The 25,145-nt window shown below is 48.9% G+C and overlaps 1 protein-coding gene across 2 annotated transcripts; it reads right to left on the minus strand.

Annotated features, from left to right (window-relative positions):
* Positions 1-5,629: 5,629 nt before the first annotated feature.
* Positions 5,630-24,865, minus strand: LOC146822547 (endogenous retrovirus group PABLB member 1 Env polyprotein-like). 2 transcript variants are annotated; one of them, XR_014962840.1, is made up of 2 exons: positions 24,321-24,865; positions 5,630-8,762 (listed from the first exon to the last, which is right to left on the minus strand). XR_014962840.1 is itself a non-coding variant. In XM_085609472.1 (2 exons), the coding sequence occupies exon 2, from the start codon at positions 8,004-8,006 to the stop codon at positions 6,459-6,461; it is 1,548 nt and encodes a 515-aa protein (XP_085465598.1). In that variant the 5' UTR covers positions 8,007-8,762; positions 24,696-24,839; the 3' UTR covers positions 5,630-6,458. The 2 variants fall into 2 exon arrangements, 1 of the variants encoding a protein (XP_085465598.1); XM_085609472.1 differs by having other exon boundaries at positions 24,696-24,839.
* Between the last annotated feature and the right edge of the window lie 280 nt (positions 24,866-25,145).

A 25,145-nucleotide genomic window follows, 5' to 3' on the forward strand; every position in this document is an offset into this window, starting at 1 on the left:
ACTTGGACCCAAACAGATGCAGAGAATGACAAAGTGCTGAATGCAGCAGTTCCACCGGAAATACGAGCTGCTCAGGAGCCCCTATTCACTGACCCACCTGTGCCTGGGGCTGCCAGGTACAATTTGTGTCCTTGGTTGAGGAACGGTGCACAAAAAGAGAAGTCAGATTAGACAGGGATGGACTGTGTAAGTCAGGTGTACTTTGCAATATTACAAATGGGATTAGTTTAGAGTGATGAGACTTGTGCACTGTTCCGAACATTGGGCAGTATACACCAAAAGGGTATCCCTCTGGGGTACTTTATCCTGATCGACATGGTACCAGCACGAGCTTAGGACAGAGCAAGCTCCATGCTCAAGAATGCCAACTTATCGATGAACAATAGGAGCCTGTGCTAGTGAGGCTCTGACTGACTCTGGGAACACTTATCCTTACTATTGCATTCCCACCTTGCTTCATTATGCATCCCTTTGGTCACCCAGTCAATGGGGAGGAACAGCCATTTGCACCACCGTGTTTGGCAAGGGGTTGGTCCAGGAAGAGTAAAATTATTTGTACACTGATTGTTCTCATTGCAGCAGCAGCAGTAGTTGGGATATCCTGGTTTCTGGAGGAGAAATATCCTGTACATTCCTTGGCGAATATGACACCTGTTCCCCCCCGAGCATGTTTTTGTTACTCTAGCCCCACACAAAGAAGCACATAGGGAGTCTTACACAGACAATGTGTTTATACAAATGTTGCATCATGCTCATAATGTGTCTAATACAACAAATTGCTGAGTTTGTTGGTTCCTCCCTTCAGTCACTCATAAGAGTGACAACTTGTTGTCTATGCCACTGACATACATGAGTAGTTGCGAGCGTTGGTTTGAATTGTTTTGGCTGGTGTACTACCAATCACAACTTCCTTCTTTAAGTCTGACCAGCGCTGAGTCTTTCACTGTGCATGAATACTTACTCTTTTACAGCTGGTTTACCCCTATAGGACCAGCGGGAGCAAGGACTTTAGGGACATTATCTCCAACGTCATGTAGGAACACGTACCTTAAAATAAGGAATGAGGAGTGTTTCGGATGGAGATGGCTGATTTCCAATGTTTTAATGTTTGAGTACTTTCAAGGTTTCCAGGTCCAAAATATTACCAAAGACAAGCCAATACCTGTGTCAGTGGTTAATACGACAGCTAAGTTTTGTGTCCAGGGAACTGGTGGAATAAAGGTGGGGGAGAGTAAGTGTAATTTCACCTACAAACGGAATACGACTAGTAGTCCGCCCCTGATCCCACCCCATAATGTCTATTTTGTCTGTGGGTCACAAGCTCATGTCTGGCTCCCGAGAGGGTGGTCAGGCACATGTTATCTTTCTTTCCTTTTTCCCCTGTATATGTTGCCCAGTCTAGTTATCACAGAACTCATCGGGTGTAGCGAAGAAGCACATTCTTGACCCGAGTCCAAAGGGTTATTGACACAAAGGATATAGATCAGACAGGCACCACTGCACAGCATTTTGGGAATGCTCTTATGAGCCTCCTCTCCTTTTGGGGCACCATGTCTAACAGCTGGGATCCTGAACAATGTCACTGCTAAGCTCCTGGCTATGAGATTATTCATTTTTCAGAACAGGATGGTGGTAGAAGTCATCCTTGCAGACCAGGGAGAGGAGTGTCACATCATAGGCAGTAGCTGTTGTATTTACATACCTGATAACGCTCCCAATGTTTATTCGGCCATACAAAAGCTACATAGACTGTCAGCTGAAATACACCAAGAGACAGGTGATTGGACAATGTCGGGGTGGTTTTAGAACGCATAAACATCCTGGGGTTGGAAGATTCTCACCTTTTTAGCTGTGATTGCTGGTATCATTCTCACATCTTGCCTCTGCATGCACTGTCTCCCAGTTTGTTGCTCCTATTGTGCTAATGCCCTCTCCCCCAAACAGAAAATTTCGATTCCTGATACCAATGCTGCGATTATGTTGCAAACTGACATTGATGCTTTAATGGAGATTGACAGAGGTATTTTTGAGGATACTTCATCCCTTGCAGGCTCCATTTCTGATATTGAATGTATGGATAGCTCCCAATAGAAATGCACTTGTTCCTGAAATGTTATATTCCCTCTGATAGCAACATAAAATAGTTAGCTACTGCTAAAAGGAGGGTCTGTTGAAATGAAAATGTTTTATTCTCATTGCTTGCAGACTGTTCTATGTAAAGTTAGCATTCGTGGGACCAATTTATATTTGGCCTCCATTTTGCACTATGGTCGAAACTAATCTCTGTCTGTCGAAAAACAGCTCTTGGGACGCATTTCCTTCTCCAAGGTTGGGCCTTGCTTGCTAATGAATACACTGTTCTTATAGACGAATACCTTTCCCACTAGATAGAGGCCTTCTCCCACCAGTCTAGCGGCGGGCACAGACAGAATGACCTTCAGATAGAGATAGCATGAGCCCGGCCTTAGAATCGAAACTTATACTTCTGTACCCCTTTGTTTCAGCTGGATCTGCCTGGAAAATTCCATTGTGGGCGTGCCTTCAGGTGTTCTGAATTGTACATAATGGATCTGTATGCTTGCTGATGCCAGTTCCTCTGCATCACTCCGAAGCGACTGGGCATAACGGGCTCTGCTTGAGTGTACCAGAATAAACATATCTTGGTTTGTATTCTCTACTTTCTGACCGACTCTTCATTTGGTATTGGGAACGCCGAGAGGTGGTAGTGAGTGACCCTAAGCGGGTGACTTCCTTCACCTTCCCAGGCCATGGGAGAGCTGCTGCTTGTACCGCACATGCACATCGCTTTTGTGGATCTGATCCACTGTGATGAAAGTGCTGTGGCCAGCCGTGAAGTGGGGAGGGCGCAACATTTGTATAAACATATTGTCTATGTAGGACTCCCTATGTGAAGTGGGGAGGCCGCCTTTTGGAAGCAAAGAACACCGACATGCGGCAACTGGAGAAAAAAAAAATAGTGCACCGAAACATATATAGCCAAAAGTGAAAGCCCCCAAGTAACAGGGCCAGTAGCCATATCAATCAATCAATCAGAGTACTTGTAAAGCGTGCTACTTACCCGTGGGGGTCTCAATGCTCTGAGAGGGGGGTGCCGCTACTGCTCGAAGAGCCAGGTCTTGAGGAGTCTTCTGAATGCGAGTAGGTCTTGGAACTGCCGTAGGTGGGTAGGGAGGGTGTTCCACGTTTTGGTGGCGAGATAGGAGAAGGATCTGCCACCGGAGGTTGTTCGTTGGATGCGGGGGACAGCAGCGAGGGCGAGGCTGGCGGAGCAGAGCTGGCAGGTGGGGGTGTAGAAGCTGAGACTGGTGTTCAGGTAGGCTGGTCCGGCATCGTGGAGTGCTTTGTGTGCGTGGGTGTGGAGCTTGAAGGTGATCCTCTTGTTGACGGGGAGCCAGTGGAGGTCTCTCAGGTGGGACGTGATGTGGCTGCGCCGGGGACATTGACGATTAGTCGGGCTGAGGCGTTTCGGATGCGTTGTAGTCATCGTAGGTATTTGGCTGGGATTCCTGAGTAGAGTGCGTTGCCATAGTCCAGTCTGCTGCTGACGAGGGCCTGTGTCACCGCTCTTCTTGTTTCGGTCGGGATCCACTTGTAGATCCTGCGGAGCATGCGGAGGGTGTTGTAGCAGGAGGAGGAAACGGCGTTGACCTGCTTAGACATGGAGAGGGAGGAGTCGAGGATGAATCATAGGTTGCGTGCATGGTCGGTGGGTGTTGGTGATGTTCCCATTGTGATCAGCCACCAAGAGTCGTCCCAGGCTGAGGGGGTGGGTCCGAGGATGAGGACCTCCATCTTGTCCGAGTTCAACTTAAGGCGTCTGTTCCTCATCCAGTCGGCAACGGCCTTCAATCCCTCGTGGAGGTTGGTTTTGGCCGTGTGTGGGTCCTTGATGAGGGAGAGGATGAGCTGGGTGTCGTCGGCGAAGGAGAGGATGTTGAGGTCATGATGGCGGGCCACTTGTGCGAGGGGGGCCATGTAGACGTTGAATAGCGTCGGGCTGAGGGATGAGTCCTGGGGGACACAGCAGATGATGTCGGTGACTTCGGATCGGAAGGGTGGGAGGCGGACGCTCTGGGTTCTGCCGGAGAGGAAGGACGTGGTCCAGTCAACGGCGTTCTCTTGGATTCCGGCTTCTAAGAGGCGTGTCTTTAGAGTGCGATGGCAGACCGTGTCGAAGGCGGCTGACAGGTCTAGGAGGATGAGGGCTGATGTTTCGCCGTTGTCTAGTTGGCACCTGATGTCGTCTGTGGCAGCAATGAGGGCTGTCTCGGTTCTGTGGTTTCGGATTGGGACGGGTCCAACATGTTGTTGTCTTCCAGGTGGTGGGCTAATTGCATGTTGATGATTTTCTCGATGACCTTCGCCGGGAACGGGAGCAGGGAGATGGGCCGGAAGTTCTTGAGGTCCTTGGGGTCCGCCTTGGGCTTCTTTAGGAGGGCGTTGATTTTGGCATGCTTCCAGCTTTCCGGGAATGTCGCTGTTTCGAAGGAGATGTTGATGACCTTCCGTAGTTGGGGTGCGATGGCTGCGTCTGCTTTGTTGAATATGTGGTGTGGGCATGGGTCTGACAGAGATCCTGAGTGGATGGAGTTCATGACCTTGCGTGTCTCGTCGTCATTGACGTTGGACCAGGAGGTCAGGCGGTTGGCGCTGGTGGTGTTCGCAGGGGAGGTGGAGTCGGGTGTAGTCGGGGCGGTCGTGGTGTTGAAGCTGTCATGGATGTCAGCGATCTTGCGGTGGAAGAAGGTGGCGAGTGAGTCGCACAGTTCTTGTGAGGGTGGGATGTCGTTGGCGCTGGGGTTGGAGAGTTCCTTTACAATGCTGAAGAGCTCTTTGCTGTTGTGTGCGTTGTTGTCCAGGCGGTCTTTCAAGGAGGATCTCTTGGCTAATCTGATGAGGTGGTGATGTCTGCGGATGGCATCCTTGTGGGCTGCGTGGTTGTCCAGTGTGCGTTCGTGGAGCCATATCTTTTCCAGTTTCCGGCATGTGCGTTTGGAGGTCTGGAGCTCGTCGGTGAACCAGGTGGCTCTCTTGCTGGCATGGCTGTTGGAGGGTTTCTTGAGTGGGGCGAGGGTGTTGGCGCAGTCGTCGATCCACTGTCTGAGGTGGGTTCTGGGTGAGGGTGGCGATCAGCTGGTCTTCGGTGACTTTGCTTCAGCAGCGGCAAGGCAGCTGTTGGGTGTGGTGGTGCGAGGTTGGTTTCTTGAAGGTGAAGTGGATGCAGCGGTGGTTGGTCCAGTGGAGTTCAGTGGTGTGGTCGAAGGTGACGTGGGTGCCTGTGGAGAAGACGGGGTCCAGCGTGTGGTCGGCGGCATGGATGGGTGCGGTGACGAGTTGTCTGAGGCCGAGGTTGGCGATGTTGGAAATCAGGGTGGCGGAGTTTGCGTCGTCATTGTTCCCAAGGTGGAAGTTCAGGTCCCCGAGGAGGATGTAGTCCATGGAGGCGAGTGCGTGGGAGCTGGTGAGGTCGTGATGGTGTTGCTGAACTGAGCCCGGGGTCCTGAAGGACTGGGTTTCTTAAGACCCAGCGGTGCCAGGGGACAACACCTGAAACCTTCGTGGGTTACCTGTTCTGGCGTACAAAACACAGAGACACGGGACACTTCCAGCGACGTCAGAGATCAGCGTTTATTTACTGCAGGGATACAGAGGTCACAAGAAGTACACAGCGTGTAGGTTCTCGGAGACTGCTTCAAATTCGTAGAAGTGGGTCGCTCCTTTTATACACGTTTTTGCCATAGCGCAGTATGGCGAACAAAGGTTACAACTCAGTTCCCACAATAAACTTCAAAAGGGTCGCGTTCATGTTTCAGGAGGCCGGAACATAATTACAACAGTCTTGCCGGTTCCCAACTGTAAAAACATACCCCCTCCGCAATAAACACATTTCCTCTTAACCATAAACACATTAAGGAAGGACGAAAAACAGAATGCGAGGAAAGGATGAGGATGCACAACAGGTTAGAAAAGAGTGTTAGGGTAATAAAGGAAACTCGATAGGGGGATCAAAGACCTCGTGTCTAATGTATGCGTGACTGAAACAATAGACCGGAGCGGCAAGATGAGCCTCGAGCGGGGCCATCTGCCTTACTCGTGTCATTCCCCTCGTCGTAAAGTCACCTCAAAGAAACACGTGTCCTTCGTACTATCTTGGAAGTCCCAGGGTCACGAAGCGGACAAAAGCCCGTTCGCTGGCTACTTGAGGGCAAGAAACAAAATGGACGCTGTATCTAAAATGGAACCCGAGGGTTCGAATAAACGAACACAAAAATGAGACGAACCGTACAAGGCTGCATAGCGAAACTTCGCACACCCACTGTACTCGTCATTTGCGGTTCATAGATACCACACTCGTCCATATTCGTTACCACTCAAAAAGTGCCGTCCCGTCTCACACGGAACCTCAGACGCTCCTTTTGCCCTCATGTAGGCAAGCACTAGTCTAGATCAGAATCTATATCGATATTCATCAGATCGTTCAGATGCTGCTGAAACATCATTCTATCCATCAATGTCTCCTTGGTAACAGATGGCCGCCCTATACACGTCGCAGCACATAGGCCACATAAGGCAGGACCACACTGCACACAAAGACAACACGTGAACAGAAACGCTACAACAGCCCCTACAATCATCAGAATACTCCAACCCCAAGTTGACATCAGGCCCCAAAACCATCCTAGAAGCGTCCAATTACCTTCGTCCACGTGTATGGACTCGGAAATCTTATGCAACTTCGAGATGGCTTGATATACAGTCGGAGCATTGTCAGGGATGAAAATGCAACAACTAGAATGGATAATTTTACACACACCCCCTCGATCTGCAAGAACAACGTCTAGAACCATACGGTTCTGCAACGTCATGAGTCTATCCGCCTGTAGTTCCGCTGTTAGATTACCAAGGGCGTTTGCAGTAATATTAGCAGTCGATTCCACCACACGGGTCAATTGTCTTAGGTTCCTACTATTAACCATAGGTCCCCAAAACGGCAAGAAACCCTTAAAGAAGTCTCCTGCTTCTTGACCAGCAGTATCCTCTTTGCTAATTACGCCTCTCACAACTCTAGTTTTGTGATAGTCCGAAGCAACTGTGAAGGTCGGAGGTAAGAGATTCGCAATATAACAGGTACCCGAGAAGTCGCGGGGTAACCATGTATATGCGCGCTCATAACACACAAAATAGGTGCCCTTGGCGGTCAGAAAAACAGGGGAGGAGAGCATCGGGAGGACATACGTTTCAGTGCAAGCACTGTTCCCAAGTTGTGCTCTCGGATTTCGACCCAAACCTTGCAAACAGAAATTACCAAGGTGCGGTACAATCCATATAGGGGACGAGCTCTTCAACTGTCTATCTCCCACTGACGTACCATACTCAGCCTCACTCAGATCCTTATAAGCCTGCACTTCTTCGTCTGGAATGAGTGATGCATCGAAAACATCTCTGTCCAGATCTGCTATGGCCATCGCCAGAGGCTTGTGGTACGGACCAGGACCGGACTTGACAGATCGTGGCTCTCGACTGGGGTAGGAGTCTAGTGCACTGCGAAACATGGTTTGAAATGCTCGAGCTGAACCCTGGGAGCTGTATGGAAGGACCAAGTACGGAATACCCCTATCCATGGTGTGTGGCATTAACCCACATACCCAACAATTTGTAGTATTCACCACTAACTGATGCTGATGTAGGAGTTGAACAAAAGAATTATTCCTAAATTCCGCACGTCTAACCTGTTCGTGTTGAGGCAAAGGATGAAAAGAATGTGGGGAAACAGTAGTGAGGGAACTTAGGTTAGGAGAAAAGGTAGGTGAAACAGAAGGCAAAAATTGCGATACCCCAAAATACACTCCGCCCACCAATAACATAGATACAGTTAGGAATAACAAAAACACCTGAAACAGAAAACATTTTGTTCGCACGACCCCCCATAACTCTGATCTCTGTGCCAATACCCTTTCTTCTTCCATCAGCTTAGAGAATGCCATCCTCTACAAACCGTCCGTGACGTTCTTGACGCACTTCGTTCTGAGCAGCGATTATCAATCCCCAGGAGTTCCCAGGAATCGACAAAAGTAACCAACCTAGCGTCAGAAACCTGCTAAACAGAAAGAAGTACCCGCACGGCCCTACGGTAACCCGGATGGAGAGGTTCAAATTTATTACAAGTCTCTTAGCAGTGGAAAGCACGAAAAAACTTAAGAAGAAAGGATGTAATTGTTCATAACATTCGTAACGTCGAAACCACTATACTATCAATTTTTATTAGTCCTTGAAGTCCTTGAACGAAGAAAGTATCGACTTCTTCCAGGTTGAGTTTGCTCTACGAACAATTGTTCAGATGGCGCAGCAGTGTTCAATGAAACAGATGACGAGTCGGACCTTGGGTTTTCTGCTACTGATGACTCCACTTGTGGATCTGGCAATGACGAATCCTCCACAAGTTGAGCGTCGCTGAATGGCACAAAACGCGAGGGAGTCTCAGTCTCTTCGGCCGAAATCCCTGTTCTCACCCAACCGTCGGTTGGTAAGGGGATCGGTACCTTCTTTGTATGACTGGCGTGGACCCAATTCTTCCGGCCCTCCAGTCGAACCGCTGTCCTCGTCGTCAACAGGACTAAGTGGGGTCCAACAAATCTTGGCTCCAGATTACGCTTCCGACCGAAATTTCGGGTGACTACCCAGTCACCTGGCCGGAGCTGATGTCCAGGACCCTCTGTCTGCGCCGGTAGAGCTTCAAAGACCTGTTGATGAATTAATCGTAGTTTAGTGGTCAAATCATACAAATAATCGATCAACATTGGATATTCAAGACTATCAAAAGCCCTAGGTCTCGGGACTCCCCAAATATTTGCAGGGCGACCGAACACAATCTCATATGGGCTGAGCCCTACTCGAGAGTGTACCGTCGCTCTGGTCGATAGGAGAGCCAGAGGCAAGGCGTCAGGCCATGACAGACCAGTCGAGGCCTGGATCTTAGCGAGTTTCAGCTTCAGGGTACCATTGTACCCTTCAACCAAACCCGCTGCCTGAGGATGGTTGGCACTGTGGAATTTCTGCTTTATTCCAAGGCCCTTACACACACTCTGCATTACACTTCCCACAAACTCACTTCCATTATCCGACCACACAATCCGCGGCATTCCATACCTAGGGAAGTATTCCTTCAGTAAGATTTTCGCTGTGGACAGGGCAGTATTATCCTTAAGAGGATAGGCCTCGATCCATCTGGAGAACGCGCAAACCACAACCAAAACATACTTCAGGTTATTGCATCTCTCCATATGGATGAAGTCTAGCTGGATAACCTCAAAGGGACAGGTAGGAGGAGCGAAATGACCAGGTGGAGTGGGAGTGCCTTTTCCGGGATTGTGCATCAAACACACCATACAATTCTTAACCACTCTTTCAGCACATTTAGCAATCCCATCATTCCTCCATACAGGAGACAAGAACTTACATATTCCTTTCGCACTAATATGTGACAATCCATGAGCCATCGTCACAACAGCTAACACGTATGCATCTGGAAGCATCCATCTCTGACATTCCGTCAGATCAACCCAACATCCATGCATATCCAATTTCCCTGTACTTTCTTTCCACTTGGATTTTTCAGCTTCAGTAGCTCCATTCTGAATTTCTTTCACACTCTCAACAGTATTTTCACACATACCAGTCTCTTCCGGCCATCTCACTGAACTCGTAACATACATTCGAGTCGCAAGATTCTTAGCCGTTTCTTTAGCAATCTCATCCGCAAATGCATTACCACGACCAACATCATCCGTCACTTTCCGGTGCGCCCTACATTTGACAATCGCCACTTGTTTAGGCAATGTAAGTGCATCCAAAAGATCATTCACTAGTTGCCCATGTTGGATCTTCGTACCATGCGATGTCATAAATCCTCTCTCTCTCCACAATCTTCCAAAGTTGTGCGCAACACCAAATGCGTACTGACTATCGGTAAACACATTCACACGCTTTCCTTTCGACAAAACACACGCTCTCGTTAATGCAATTAATTCTGCCGCTTGTGCTGAATTCTGGTTCAATCTCGCAGTTTCCACAACCGTGCTCAATGTCACTACAGCATACGCAGTCGTCACATCACCATTCGGCAACTTAAAGCAGGAGCCATCCACATACAAAGTACCATCGGGATCTGACAAGGGAGTGTTTTTCAGGTCCACATGACCTTTTGTTTCTTCCTCAGTTCGTAAATAACAATCATGGGGCAGCACATTATCTGATTCCATATTAATCGGCAACAATGTCGCCGGATTCAGTACATTACAGCGCTTAATCTGTATATGACTTGCCAAAAGGGTAAGCTCATACCCAGACAACCGTGCACTCGTTAGATGTTGAGTCTTTGTCCGATTCAAGAGCGTATCAACTGCATGCGGAACCATTACTATGAGCATATTGTCCATGACCAAACCTGCGGACTGTCGAATAGACGCCGCAGCTGCCGCCGTCGCCCTCAAGCAACTTGGCAACGCTCTAGCTACCGGGTCTAAGGTCGAGGAAAAATATGCACACGGACGCTGCTTATCACCAAATTGTTGCGTTAGGACACTCAACGCACAACCGTCCCTCTCATGGACGTATAATGTGAAAGGCTTACTGTAATCAGGAGTACCTAACACAGGAGCCGAACACAGTGCATCACGTAGTTCAGAAAAACTTTTCTGACATTCCTCCGTCCAAGGCAAAGGAGTCGAAACGTCCTTGCACGTGAGCGCTACCAATGGTTTCGCTAGCAGTGAAAAAATTCGGGATCCACTGTCTGCAGTACGATGTGATACCTAAAAAGGCACGCACATCTCTCTGGGTTGTCGGCACAGTCATTCGAGCAATTGCTGCAATTCTTTCAGGGGTCAACCTTCTTCCCGCCTTTGACAATAAGTGACCGAGGTAGGTTACTTCTTGACAACAATATTGTAGTTTGGAAGGTGACACTTTATGATGCAAGTCGCAAAGGTGCTGTAACAAAGACACTGTAGCAGATTGACAAAGCTGTTCAGTATCAGCAGCAATTAACAGATCATCAACGTACTGAATCAAGGCTGCACCAGCCGGTAACACAAACGCATCGAGCTGACTTTTAAGAGCTTGACTATAGATTGATGGACTCTCACAGTAGCCCTGTGGAGCGCGTTTGAATCTAAAGCTACGACCACCTAATGAGAAACCGAACAAGTCTCTGCTTTCCTCAGCAATCGGAATACTGAAGAACGCATTCTTCAGATCAATGACCGAGAACCATGATGCAGTGGCTGGAATCAGAGTCAGTAAAGCTGTAATGTCTGGTACCACAGGAAACTGTGGAACAACAACTTTGTTTACCTCTCGCAGATCGATAACTAAACGATACACGGGAGGCTTGGAGGGATCCGTTCGTTTCAGAATAGGCAACACGGGACTATTGCACACATTACCTCGTGTCTCCTCAATAACATCTTTACCGATCAGATCGTAAATGATCGCTAACAGTGCCCTTTCACCATCAAGGGAGATACAGTACTGAGGTATACGTGGCAAACGCGCACCCACTTTTAGTTGGACAACATAAGGTGGTATATCCAACAGGCCCACATCATTGGGACCTGTTGCCCACAAGGAATCTGGAAGAGACCTCAATTCCGAGGGGAGTTTGTCGATCGATAAATACATAGGGGAAATCACACTCTTACCCAACGTAAGCTCCACACCCGTAGGAGAACAGTACAAAGTCGCATGTAGCCTCTTCAACAGATCTAAGCCCAAAAGATTCTCACCACAACCAGTAGTCAAAATCAAAGGAGCTTCCAGCTCATGAGACCCAATTGTAAGGGGCAAAGGGCTGGAGACCGGATTGCTAACGGGGGCGCCAGAAAATCCAACGGAAACATTCGTTAAGCCAGACAAAGGCGCGCCAGGGAGTTTAGAATGCATGATGGAACTTTTCGCTGCACCAGTGTCCAACAGAAAAGGCTCAACAACGCCCAAAGTGGCTACTGCAACATAGGGCCCTCTCTGATCAACCGGAACTGATACTTCTCCCTTCCTTTGTCTACGGCTGTCCTAGTAGATACCATCCGCATCAACATCACACTCAACATAATGATCATCCACATGATACTGTGCAGACCGACCGGACGATGATTCGCGCCGATCGAAACAATTCTGCGAATCCGAAGACGTCGCAAAGCGTTCGGTCTGGTTCTGAGTAACTCCGCGACCTCTACCACGAGAAGTCTGTTGAGGACCGCCACGTCCTCCCCGAGCCGACACACCATTAGCCCTATCACGTAGAACCGGACAATCGAACTTCAAATGGCCTTCCCCACGACAATATGCGCACTGATTATATCCCAGCACAGCGCGAGGCGCAGGCGAAGCATTGCGCTGCTGTGGTCTAGAGAACTGTGATTGCGATCTGTTCGACTGCTGCGTATCAGTGAAATTCGAACGCGGCGGATAGGCTTGCTGCAACAAGACCTTAGTTTTGAGATCCTTAGTTTTCTTTTCTGCACGCTCACTTTCCTCTTTTTCTCTATTCTCATAATATTGGGCCGTAGCCAATATTTGGGCAGTGGTAGAAACAGCCCACGCACTCTCAGAATTCTTCAACTTGTTGCTCAAGTCGGGCAACAAATTCGATACAAATTTGTCAACGAACAACCGTTGACCACCCTCAGAACCCATATCCTGACCACTATGATCAAGGAACGCCTCTTCGAACCTAGTAAAGAAGTCGGACACACTTTCATCCTTCTTTTGCCTGCATGCTGATAATTTGTCCCAATTGACGCGCATCGCTGGCATAAGCGTCTTCATGAGGGTGATAATCCTCTGGGGCAAAGCCGCAATAACCTGTTCAGGTTTAGCCCCACCGACCTGCCGGGCATCTGCCGCTGTAAGGGCAGCCCAGTCACCGCCTAACTCGGCTACATGATTCTCATGACGTATTTTCACCCAAACCGGCTGAGGCACCACATTACCGAACAGCATATCAATATCGGCTAGGTTCATAACTGTAGCATCCACCAATTGGGACAGCTCCTTATAATAACCCGCAGGGTTCTTACGAGGATCAGGTAGGGATTGCTTCACTTGCAAAACTTCCGATCGCTTCCAGGGGAGGTGTATCCACACTCTCTGGAAATGCGGTTGGACAGGAGGGTTAGCAGCAGCATCACCTGGCATCCATACTGGGGGAACTTCTCGCATTGGATATTGACCAGGTTGTGCCATCCATTCCGTGGTCGCGTCCTTAAACAGTGCGCGTGGTTGCACTGTACATCGAAAGGACAACAAACGTTCTAAAGCTTCTCGGACTTTATCGCCTACGATGACACCCGTGGCAAACCGGAGCTGTAGCTCGGAAACCTCAGGTGGCATATCATCAGCCATATCATCATCCCACTCCTCTTTTAATGACTTACACAATTCTTCAAACACAAATCGTTGCGTGGGCGCATTGAACTGAGAAAATGTTTCGAACACTACACGTGGGGTGTATCTAACAGGGTTGCGAATCCATCTGCGCGCCGTCTTTACCAACGACTCATGTTCCCTATCATCAGGAAGCTGACTACGTCTTTGAGCAACATCCGAAAGAGTCGAGCCAAGTATCGGCCCAAAGAACGGAGAATAAAGAGAAGCAACAGCAGTCAAGAGACGACTACGAACAGAAGGAGAGGAGGAAGAAGACGAAGGTGTAGCAGCCATAGGGGCAGAAACAGTAGAGGTGGATGCAGCAGCAGGAGTAGCGGGAACGACAGACTGAGGAGGGACTTGGAAAGGCGCAACAGGGAGAGAAGCCGGACCAAGGGGATGTACGATCTGTGGCCCTAGGGGATTCTGGAGTACAGGAGGAACGGCGGGCTGACCAGCAGCCGCCAAAACAGCAGGTTGAGGAAAAGGGGGATTAACAAGACCCATAACATCAGGAGCATAAGGAGGTGGCGATTTCATCAGATAAGACAAAAGCGAATCTTCCACCGATTCTTCTCCTGTCTTATCGATCGTAGAAGGTAGCGTCGGGTAACATTTGTCCACCGACATATGGTGAAGCCGAGCACTAACTTCTTGCTCCTTCTCATTCTTGTCTAACTGATACTGTTCTGCATTGCGCATCACCGTAATGACACCTTCTCGTTTATTTTTCTTGTTCTGTTTGATTTCTTTCTGCTTGGCCTCTTTCCGCCATAACCGGAAGGAATCAAACATGGCCGGCCTAGCTTTCTTTTTAAACAATTTCGCTTCCAAGTTATCTAAAATGGCAGTCTCAAAACTACCATGAGGTGGCCAACTAAGGACACCATCCTTTTTAGTATAGCGAACCCAATATTCATTATATACGATAGGACCCACGCCATGGCGACTATAGAGCTCATAAAGCGGAGTTCCAACCGGAGGTATCGGGCAGGAATCCTCCAGCCGGGAATCCATGCTGCAACATTGGAGAAACCCAAACAAAGTACTACGGCCAGGCATCGTGCACACTAGCCAAGTATACAAACTTCAAGGGCTATCGAATTACGATGTCCTCGCAAAAATGCAAGACCCTCGGTTTTTGGCAATTGCAATCGTCAAATAAAACCCAACAACTAAGAACCAACAACTAAGAACCACAAATGCAATGGAACCATGCAAACAACAAAGCAACACTGGGAGCGACCCACAAATACTTAACTGAGAGAGAGCAATGGCGTCACCAGGAAGGCCCGTCTATCGTCTCGCCGTACAAAGGACTACGCCAGGCGCCAAACAGGTCGACAGTCAGGGCATCGGTCCGTCGCAGCCGTCAGGAGGCGGGGGATCTTCGCGGAAAGGACGTCGGGCCACTTATTTCGACAACTGGATCGATGAAGCGGGGTGCACCTTCCCTCGGAGATTTCACACGAAGTTCCTCACGATCGTCGGGCTTTGGACCGGTACCGTTGATGTCGCCCCACGTTGGGCGCCAACTGAAGGACTGGGTTTCTTAAGACCCAGCGGTGCCAGGGGACAACACCTGAAACCTTCGTGGGTTACCTGTTCTGGCGTACAAAACACAGAGACACGGGACACTTCCAGCGACGTCAGAGATCAGCGTTTATTTACTGCAGGGATACAGAGGTCACAAGAAGTACACAGCGTGTAGGTTCTCGGAGACTGCTTCAAATTCGTAGAAGTGGGTCGCTCCTTTTATACACGTTTTTGCCATAGCGCAGTATGGCGAACAAAGGTTACAACTCAGTTCCCACAATAAACTTCAAAAGGGTCGCGTTCATGTTTCAGGAGGCCGGAACATAATTACAACAGTCTTGCCGGTTCCCAACTGTAAAAACATACCCCCTCCGCAATAAACACATTTCCTCTTAACCATAAACACATTAAGGAAGGACGAAAAACAGAATGCGAGGAAAGGATGAGGATGCACAACAGGTTAGAAAAGAGTGTTAGGGTAATAAAGGAAACTCGATAGGGGGATCAAAGACCTCGTGTCTAATGTATGCGTGACTGAAACAATAGACCGGAGCGGCAAGATGAGCCTCGAGCGGGGCCATCTGCCTTACTCGTGTCATTCCCCTCGTCGTAAAGTCACCTCAAAGAAACACGTGTCCTTCGTACTATCTTGGAAGTCCCAGGGTCACGAAGCGGACAAAAGCCCGTTCGCTGGCTACTTGAGGGCAAGAAACAAAATGGACGCTGTATCTAAAATGGAACCCGAGGGTTCGAATAAACGAACACAAAAATGAGACGAACCGTACAAGGCTGCATAGCGAAACTTCGCACACCCACACTCGTCCATATTCGTTACCACTCAAAAAGTGCCGTCCCGTCTCACACGGAACCTCAGTCCGGGGGGTCTGTAGATGAGTGTTCTTCTGAGGGTGGTGTTGGGGTCAGTGTGGATCCGGAAGTGCAGGTGTTCGGCGGTGTTGAGGGTGTCATCTACATGGGTGGCGACCTTGAGGGTGGACTTGTGGATGATGGCTATTCCTCCTCCGATTCCGTTGGTGCGATCCCTGCGGGTGATCTTGTAGCCATCCGGGATGGCTATGGCGATGTCGGGCGCCGAGGAGTCGTTCCACCAGGTCTCGGTCAGGAAGGCCACGTCTGGGGCGGAGATGTTGAGCAGATTTCAGAGCTCGACGGCGTGTTTGTGTGCAGAGCGGGTGTTGATAAGTATGCAGCGGAGGTGGTTGGGTCCAGTCCTTGGAGGTTTGGTGGCTCTGTCGCAGGTGAAGCTGCAGGTGCGGCAGGAGAAGGGTCCGTGGGTCTGTTTCGGGGCGGCCTGGAAACAGGTGTGGTTTCGGCCGGTGTTGAGTGCGTGAAGGGTGCTGGCATCGTAGCGGAGTCTGGTGTTGTGGCGTTCATGAGGTCCAGGGGTACTGGCGCTGGGCGCGCTCCAGGCGCGGACGGGCACGGACGTGCGTACACGGGCTAGCCTTAGGCGTGCCTTCGGTGCGCCAGCGGCACGCACGCTGCGCGAGGCCGCGCAGAGTTCGGCATATATGGGGAGGTGGGAGGGAGGAGCAGCTGGGAAGCAGGAGGCGGGAGCAGCGAGGGGGCAGGGGGCGGGGCCTCGTGGACGCATCGGTGTGGAAACAGTGGTACAGAAGGCAAAGTGGGCAAGAAAAGGGGGGAAAACGAGTGGTATAGAGCAGGAAGCGGGGCACAAAGGGGGGGAGACAGTGGCACAGAAGAAAAATGGGGCACAAAAAAGGGGGGGTAAACGAGTGTCACAGAGCAGGAGCGGGGCCCAAGGAGGGGGAAACAGTGGCACAGAAAACAACGGATGGAGGGCACTTACCAGCGGCAGTGGCAGCGGCAGCAGGGGCACACAGTCAGCGCTGCGTGGAGGGGGAGCGACCTACCAGGAAGGTCAGGGGTCGCGCACCTCACCGCACAGCGTCTGGCATATATGGGGAGGTGGGAGGGAGGAGCAGAAGCCACACCCCAAGAGGAGGGCAAGAAGAGGGACAAATACAGGAGATTAACTACAGGAAAGCAAGGATTTTTTAAAGGCACACAAAGGAACAAATGAAAACAGGTGGACGTGAAATAGGTGCTGTCCACAGAGGAGACACCGGATGTCAAGAGACAGCGCATGCGCGCTGCCTAGGATCGACCTAACGAAGGCTATTGTGAGAAAGTGGATGTTAGCCCCCTTATCGAGAATGAATACTACATTTAGGAACTCATTTATGAGAACTAGCTCATCACTGTGGTGAGGCAGTGATGCGTCAGAAAACGTTGCGCTGAAGTGTGACATTTTCAAACGCCTTGGGATCCTTGTATTTATGGTACATGCACCACGGCGTATGGTACAATGGTGCTTCAAAAAAATGATGCTTCCGTGCGACAGCTTCCGCAGAGAAAACTGAATGCATGTGCAGCGATAGGACGATAGGCTGCTTTGTAGCACGTAAAGTAACGCAAATCACCCTAGCGTCACATTGAAGTGCGTCATGTGTTTAAAAATCTCTTATGAAGTGACCCATTTGGAGAAAAAAAACTTTCCCCATATCTCAGAGTTGGAGCAGGCAGCAGCAGCCAGGGTCAACAACTCCAACAACCCCAGCGCCAGCTACAATGTCAAGACGGACCCCGAAGGGAAGAGTAATGGGTTGAGCCTCAGTTTTAGCAACCTTCCTAGTTTGACTGGGCCTATCCCCTCAGAGCTGATACACAGTGACCAAGATACAGAACTAAGGAGACAACTGTGTGTGTACTGAAATCACAGGAATATACCCACTTAGGAAAACCATGGTAAGTACATGCCCTTACACAAACCTGCAGTGCAAGAAGGTTGCTAGCTGTGTAGAGTTGTGTAGATGCGTGTAAAATATGAGACCCTGGCCACATAAATTCACAATGTGCATGCAAGACAGCACAGCAAGGCAGACTGGCATAGTGCACTGTGGGAAAGGAGGCTGCAGGATCAACAATTATATATGACCAAAGCCATATCACTGTCACAGGGGCTGTAGGTTGAGTAGTGGCCAGAGGAAATGCAGGCACCCTGGTCACTTGGAGCAATATGCACGGACGTGGTGTCAAGACGTGAAACTCCATCCAGGGTATCCATCATGAAAAAGAAAGCTATTCACTAGGGCAGATGTGGACCTTACCTCAATTTACACTCCCCGGCGGGGCACGCAAGCGAGCTGTGTAACTGCGATGCAATGTGTTGTATGACACCAAATATCACTCATGTCACACAGGGGTCCTGTGCACAAAGTAGAGATAATGCCATCTGAAAGGTAACTACTATGAATCATGGGCACAATTTCTAAGAGTAACATATGTCCTACACATCAATGTTGAACTGCAAGGGAATGAGAATAACATCTGTATGTCTGCCTAAGTTACTCGTGTCAACAACAAGCACAGATCACCATTAACATATTCCAATTTCATTGCAGAGGGAGAAACAACACCTACCAGGCTGTCCTCGATTACCAATCTGAAAATGACATCCTGCCCAGCATGGACGATGACACCCTTCAGCAACTTCCGGACTCCATTGGAACACATTCTCCAGTCAGGGCAAGGGGTGACAGCATCGCCTGCCACAGAACATGCCCCATCTGCCTGCCCAACCCTGGACTCCAAGGACCCCCAATTTGTCTTCCAATGGTGAGTGGTAGGAGTCCTGCGGCAGCTGGTAGATGATGTTCGGGTGGAAATAGAGACCATTGCGGGCAGTCTAGAGAGAATCTGTGGGTGCCTCAGTCCCAATAAGGACTTATCAGAGGCTATCAAAGGCACCTACCCGTCGCTCCTTAGAATGGAACAGTCCCTGGCTGACATTGCTGATGTCATAAGGCAAAGGCAACAACAACAGCTCTGCCAATGTGTTTGCCACCCAGCTGGGGGGCATCGCCCCATCCTCCAATCTATATAGCGTGGTAGCAGAACTCTATAATTGCTACTATGCTGGCATCCATTGCATGAGGCCGTGTCAGTGCTGTGCTGCCCTCCCTGCTGGCACAGGTAAATGCTAGGGACAGGGGAGCCACATCTCTAGCCCCTGATATGTGTGTGCTTCAGATGCCTTGAGGGGGGGCACAACACATACCAGAGGAGGAAGATGGACTACACCACTTTCAGGCGGCGACCTACCCATTAACTTTCGTCTGTGCCTCTTGGCCATTGTGTTTATGATCATGCCATCGCCCTTGTAACCTTGCACTGTCCCCTTTTTGTATGGCCACCTGTTGATCTGATCCATTTGTGGTCTGTCGATGAGGTTACCTTCCCTAAAATAACCATATCATCATGTCTAATGTTCTAGATTGGTTAAACCTTGAAAACTCAGTAATTTGATACATAACTCAATATTCTAAAAATGATATCTTGCCGCGTGGCTAAATCTGGCCTCGTCTCCGCCATCAAAAGCAACGTTAGGCCGGCGATTAAAGAAGCTAGGGTACAATACAAGAACACTATTGCCATGGCCAAAAAAAGTTGGGAATCGCAAAAATGGGATGAGCTCAGATGTGCTTTAAAAATCACGACCTGAGGACCTTTTGGAATATCATCAATTCAAGGTCTCAGGATGGCAAACCAGCAATTGAGCCGAATATCAGTGAGGAAGTCTGGAAGGCCCACTTCGGATCACTTTATACAAGGGCCAATGACGGGGAAGAGCTAGAGAACAGATGTCTACTGTCGCTGGGCCCGATACCTGCAGATACCCCCCCAATTTCGCAGAGAGAGGTCACCAACGCCCCGGGCATGATCAAACCAGCCAAAGCAGCAGGGCTGGATAAGATCCCTGGCGATCTTTTTCACTCTGAGCCGACTGTATGGGCCCCCTATCTGTCTTCCTTGTTCAATGCTATTCTCCAAGGCATGGCGATTCATAACACCTGGGCTGGGGTCAAAATAATACCAATCTACAAAAAGGGCTCCCCACTTTCACCTGTCAACTATCGTCCAATTAGTTTGATAGATGTAAGCCAAAAAATATTTGCACGTGTCCTACTAGAGCGTCTCCAGAACTGGATGGAGGAACAAAACATCCTTACTCCCCTCCAAGCCGGGTTTCGAGCAAGGACATCAACAAATGATCGGATATTAAGGCTACAGGTGTTACATTGCAAAACTGTTTGTATAGAGGGTGGCAGCCTCTACCTTGTATTCGTAGACCTTAAATCTGCCTTCGACCTGGTACCAAGGGACAAACTCTGGGTAACTCTGCTAGACATGGGAGTCCCAGAGTATCTTTGCCATCTATTAAAACGTTTAAATGAGGGCAACTTTGCTCAAATCAGATTTGGTAAAAATGGTGAACTGTCATCCCCTCTGCCTGTGGAGAGAGGGGTCCGGCAAGGTTGTGTCCTGGCCCAAACCCTTTTGCCTTTTTATTAAAGGCCTAATAGAATCATTGAATGCCGGGGATAATATCGATGCTCCCAGGCTGGCGAAACGCAAAAATCCTGCCCTCATGTTTGAAGATGATACGCTCCTGCTTGCTAAATCTCCTATGGGTATTCAGAGGACCCTCAACAACTTTAGCGCCTTCTACAAACAGCAGGGACTAGAATTAACCTACAAAAAACAAAGTACATGGCTTTTAATGTAGGTAACACCACTCGCCCAAATCCTTCCCTGGATTGAAGTCCTCTAGAGAGGGTGACCATCTTTGAGTACCGGGCAATTATGACAGAGAGAATGGATTGGGGAGCCCAAATCAGTAAAACAAGCTTGAAACTATCCCAGACTACAGGGGGGTATTTTGAAATGATATAGGACCTGTTCTGATAAACTGGTGAGCCCAGTGGTGGAAATTTACAAGGCACAGGCCAGGACTGCTGCACTCTATGGAGCAGAATTAAGCGGGCATTGTCCATCTGGCCAGTTAGCCCGCATTGAGAATTAATTTGCTAGACAACTTATGGGACTGCCTCCTAGTACACCACTAACACCTCTCCGCATGGATCTTGGGATTAGACCCATTGAGGAAGAAGCTGCCCTTAGACCTATATTATACTGGCGTCGCCTGTGGTGCACCCCTGAATTAGCCTCTTACAGAAAAGAACTGACTGACATCATGGGGTTGCGAGGTGCAGGGAAGTAGCCATGGCTGTTGCACATCAAAAAAATGTAGCGAGGAATTGGGCCGGGATAGTCTGTGGCAAAATGCAGATGAAATCTCTCAAACGACTTCCAGAAAAGCCCTGGTAGAGAGTTATAGAGCCTAGAAGCTCACCCAGTTTGAGAGGAGGCCCTCAGTGGGACGTCTGACCACTGAGTTTCTGGAAGTAATGAACGTATATATTTTAGAACCAGTGCTGGACGACATACAGCCACTTTTGGCTAAAAAGCTTTATTTGCAATTCAGGCATGGAGTCCTCCTGCTGCGTTCATTTACAAAAAATTGGGAGGGTCACACAAACGCTAAGTGTCCTGCGTGTAACAACACAGATGAGTCTGAACTCCATGTGGTATTTTTTTGCCAGGGGTCCAGGAAGGCAAGGTCGCGATGGCTACTTCAACTCTGTAGGAACCTGGGTTCCAGACACTGCTGCGACGTATACAGGATTCTAAAAACTGACATCCATATGCCCTTTTGTTTTTTCAATTTCACGCTTTTTATTTACCATATGGTGCATAGTACGCAGAGCCATATTAAAAATGTCAGCAATCAGGAATGACAATTGCTTATGATACATGTCTCAATTGATGATTTTTGTACACACTGTACTTATTTGGTCGGTGTAGAGATGAGTGAATTACTTTTATTGACCATTGCTCGCTGACACTGAATGTATAGAGATCATTGCCTCTCAATGTTTTGGTTTTATTTAAATCACCATGTTGATAAATGGGGGCTAACATGCGGGTCGAGCAAATACATTCCTATTCTGGTTCTTGTTATTTTCCCGATATGCACCGCCATTTTAGTCATGTTTTATAATGGATCAAATATTTTTTTTTTCGTTTGGAGATAACCCCAAAATGTATATTGCATATCCACTTTATGTTCTGTCTTTCAAGATGGCTGATTTCTGGACTCGCTGTTCTTGAGCGTGAAATGTAGATCTTTTTTATTATTCCTTCCCTTTTATTCGTATTATATTGTATTTTGCATTGCTATTTTACACTGTGCTTTTATGGCCAAATGTGCCGAAATAAAGGTTTTGATGATGATATCTTGTCCACCTCCTTCAAGGAGATTACTTGTAGAAGATAACTAATTTGGCGTGGTCACCACGCAGAAAAGATTTGAGCCCTGATGAAGTTAATGATGTATACACATCTACCGGACGAAACGTGTTGGTTACTGAAGATTTTGAAACAATAAAACCAAACTGAATATAGAACAAGAGTACTTAGACGCATTGATTTTTTGATACATGTTGATTGCTCGGGACAATCTGCATATTGTCTATAGTGGGCTTTCTCAGTTGTTGTGAGAGGGTAGTGGCTGCGCTCTCCCTTGAAGCACCAAGATTTCTGATCACGCAGAATTACTGTAGAAACACACGAGAGGTTGCGCAAGTGGCCCTGCCACATTATATTCTGAATTTAGCCAATGAACACACCTGTAAATAAATGCACTACTTGGGGACACCGTTGTTGCTGGGGCAGCACTGGCCGCTGCTGCCGTTCACACTCTGGTGGGACATCAGGCCCCAGAGTGCACAGAGGGCCACAATCTTCCACAGCTGACAGGGGAGAGGCGTGGTCATCCTGCGCTCTTAGCACTGCCTTCTCCCCCGCAGCACGGGACACGCGCAGGTCTCGCCCGGATGAGACCCCGGCCAACGGCAGGCCCGTCCCACATCAGTCAGCGACAGGAAGAGGCAGGGCAGGGCCACCGTCCTTGGTCTCAACTTTGCAGATTTGCTTCGCTGGCAAGATTGCTTTGGTCATGTTCTGTGCTCCGTCCTTTGCTGCTTGGGTTGGAACTGGACACTTGTTAAAGTACCTGCTAACTTCCATCGTGGAGCTAAGCTGTTACAGTAGCGAAGCCTAGCTTCGGAAACGGTCGAACTTCGCCCCTAATTATCATGTTTGGTGGGGGACTATTCTGTAACTTCATTCTCATCATCACCTGAGCAAGAGGGGTGGTACAGAGGTTGAGTTCAAAGGTCATTGTTAGCCTGCTGTAAAAAGCATTTCTCTCTTCTCTGCTCCTGACCCGCATGCCACCCTCTGGATATGAAATAGTAACATCAACCCCTCAACAAGGGGAAGGTTTGGAGAGAAAGATTCCACATCACAAACATTATTATGGGCAAGCGGAAAGCTATGGAGGGCTCAGACAAGGGGAAAACACCAGAAATAAGGAAAAGTGTAGCACAGAACTGCACCCTACAGGAGATTGATAACCTGTTAGAAGAAGTAGAGGCGCTATTAAGTAACAAACACAAGCCAGTTACAAACACAAATCCAAGGTCACTGCCTTTTATGGGAAACGAGAGACAAATCCTCAGAATAGAATCCTTTCAAGACCAGGAGAAGCACTTGCAACTATTGAGACCCCACCCATGAAGCAGCAACCCCCCCCCCCCCCAGCAGCAACAGTCCAGCCTGAAATAGAAACTGACATAGAAACATTGCAGTCAGTCCACTCTATTGACCCCAAAACCTCTTGATGGGGGTATGGAGGCTATCCCACCAATTGTCTGCACTAAGAGATCTTCACCATTGGCCTCAGCACCAACGTCAGTTAGTGGGCGTGCACTCTCTCCAACCCATAATCGGATTCCAATAACACTCCCCAATCACAATGAGCAGGCCCCCCCCCGTCCTAAGAATGACCCAGGAACATTGCCTCAAAGGGCCCAAACCAATGTCTCCGCCCAGGTGATAACTGCGCAGAAGGTAGATGCCCTGACAGAGGCAGTTGCCCCCCTAAAAAGACTAATTAGGAACCTTCCATCTCACGGTATGCTGGAGGCAGGGGCGTAACACAGGCCCCCGCAGCCACCTTCTGTCAGTGTCTTTGTGGTTTGCCTCAAGGCAGTGTTTGGTTAGTTTGGTGTTGGATTTAATTTGGGCCCTAATAGGAAACAGCACGGTACCTCTAAAGTTGCCAATACTTCTAAGACCTTGATGCGACCCTATAGTCATGCTAAAATAGCTTTTTCCTCATAGTCATGAAATTCTCCCACTAACTAAATATTAGAGCTGTCATTTGACGTCTTGTTGTTTCACCTCTAGGCACACTGACATTATATGTTTATATATCATTTTTACGAGGCTCCCGCATTCCCAAATTAACATACCGAAACAGGGGGTCGTCACATTAAAATAAATAAATTAAAAATGTAAATTTGATACTTGTATAGCGCACTACTCACCCGCAAGGGTCTCAAGGCGCTTGTACGAATACCGCTGTGGAATCCATCCTGGTTTTCCCTGTGAGGCGTCCACTCCTGGGCACCCCCAAGGTGGAGGCCAGGCATCCTTAGCGTTGTGGGGGCCGTTGTGGAGATTAAGCAAGCTATTGCCCAGAGTTGCAGAGTGGGACTCCATGATTGGAATAGGCACCGAGGCGAGAATTATCAGGTCCGTGGAATTTTTGAGCCCAAGACCCGCCGAGGCGGGGAATTGAACCCTGGTCCCAGGCTAGACCTCTACATCAGGGTTTGCCGCTCTAATCATTGAGCCACACTTCTCCACCATTAAAGCTTTTTCCGCATCGGAACACTACGTAATATTACGTTTTCCAATACCTTTATATTTCAACTTCAGACATGTGATGCGCCAACATGTTTGCAGCCACAGGAGATCACTTCTTGGGTATAACAAATAGACTCTTTTGACACCAGGGATAAATAGTTCAGCGACTTCGGGGCATATTGCTAACCCGCAAAGTAGTACACCTGCCTGTCTTCCGGTTATCACACTCTCGGGACAGACACTTCCTGTCTGAGCTGCGCCCCACTGGGAGCTGCGAGGATCAGGCAGACCGGGCGTTTTAGACAGAGGGCAGGTCGGACACCGGATCCTACCGTAATGCAGAGCGACGCATTACACGCAGGTCAGGCTTAACTGTGCACTATCTAGGTAGGGCGCATTTTAGGACACCGGAAACCACACAGATGGTTCCAGTTAACAATGGAAGCCGGCCCCTCCCAATGATTCTACCAATTAAGGGTACTACTTATACGTCTGCCTCCTCC

Source organism: Triturus cristatus, chromosome 6 (genome assembly GCF_964204655.1).
Source record: "Triturus cristatus chromosome 6, aTriCri1.1, whole genome shotgun sequence".
NCBI classification, from domain to species: domain Eukaryota; kingdom Metazoa; phylum Chordata; class Amphibia; order Caudata; family Salamandridae; genus Triturus; species Triturus cristatus.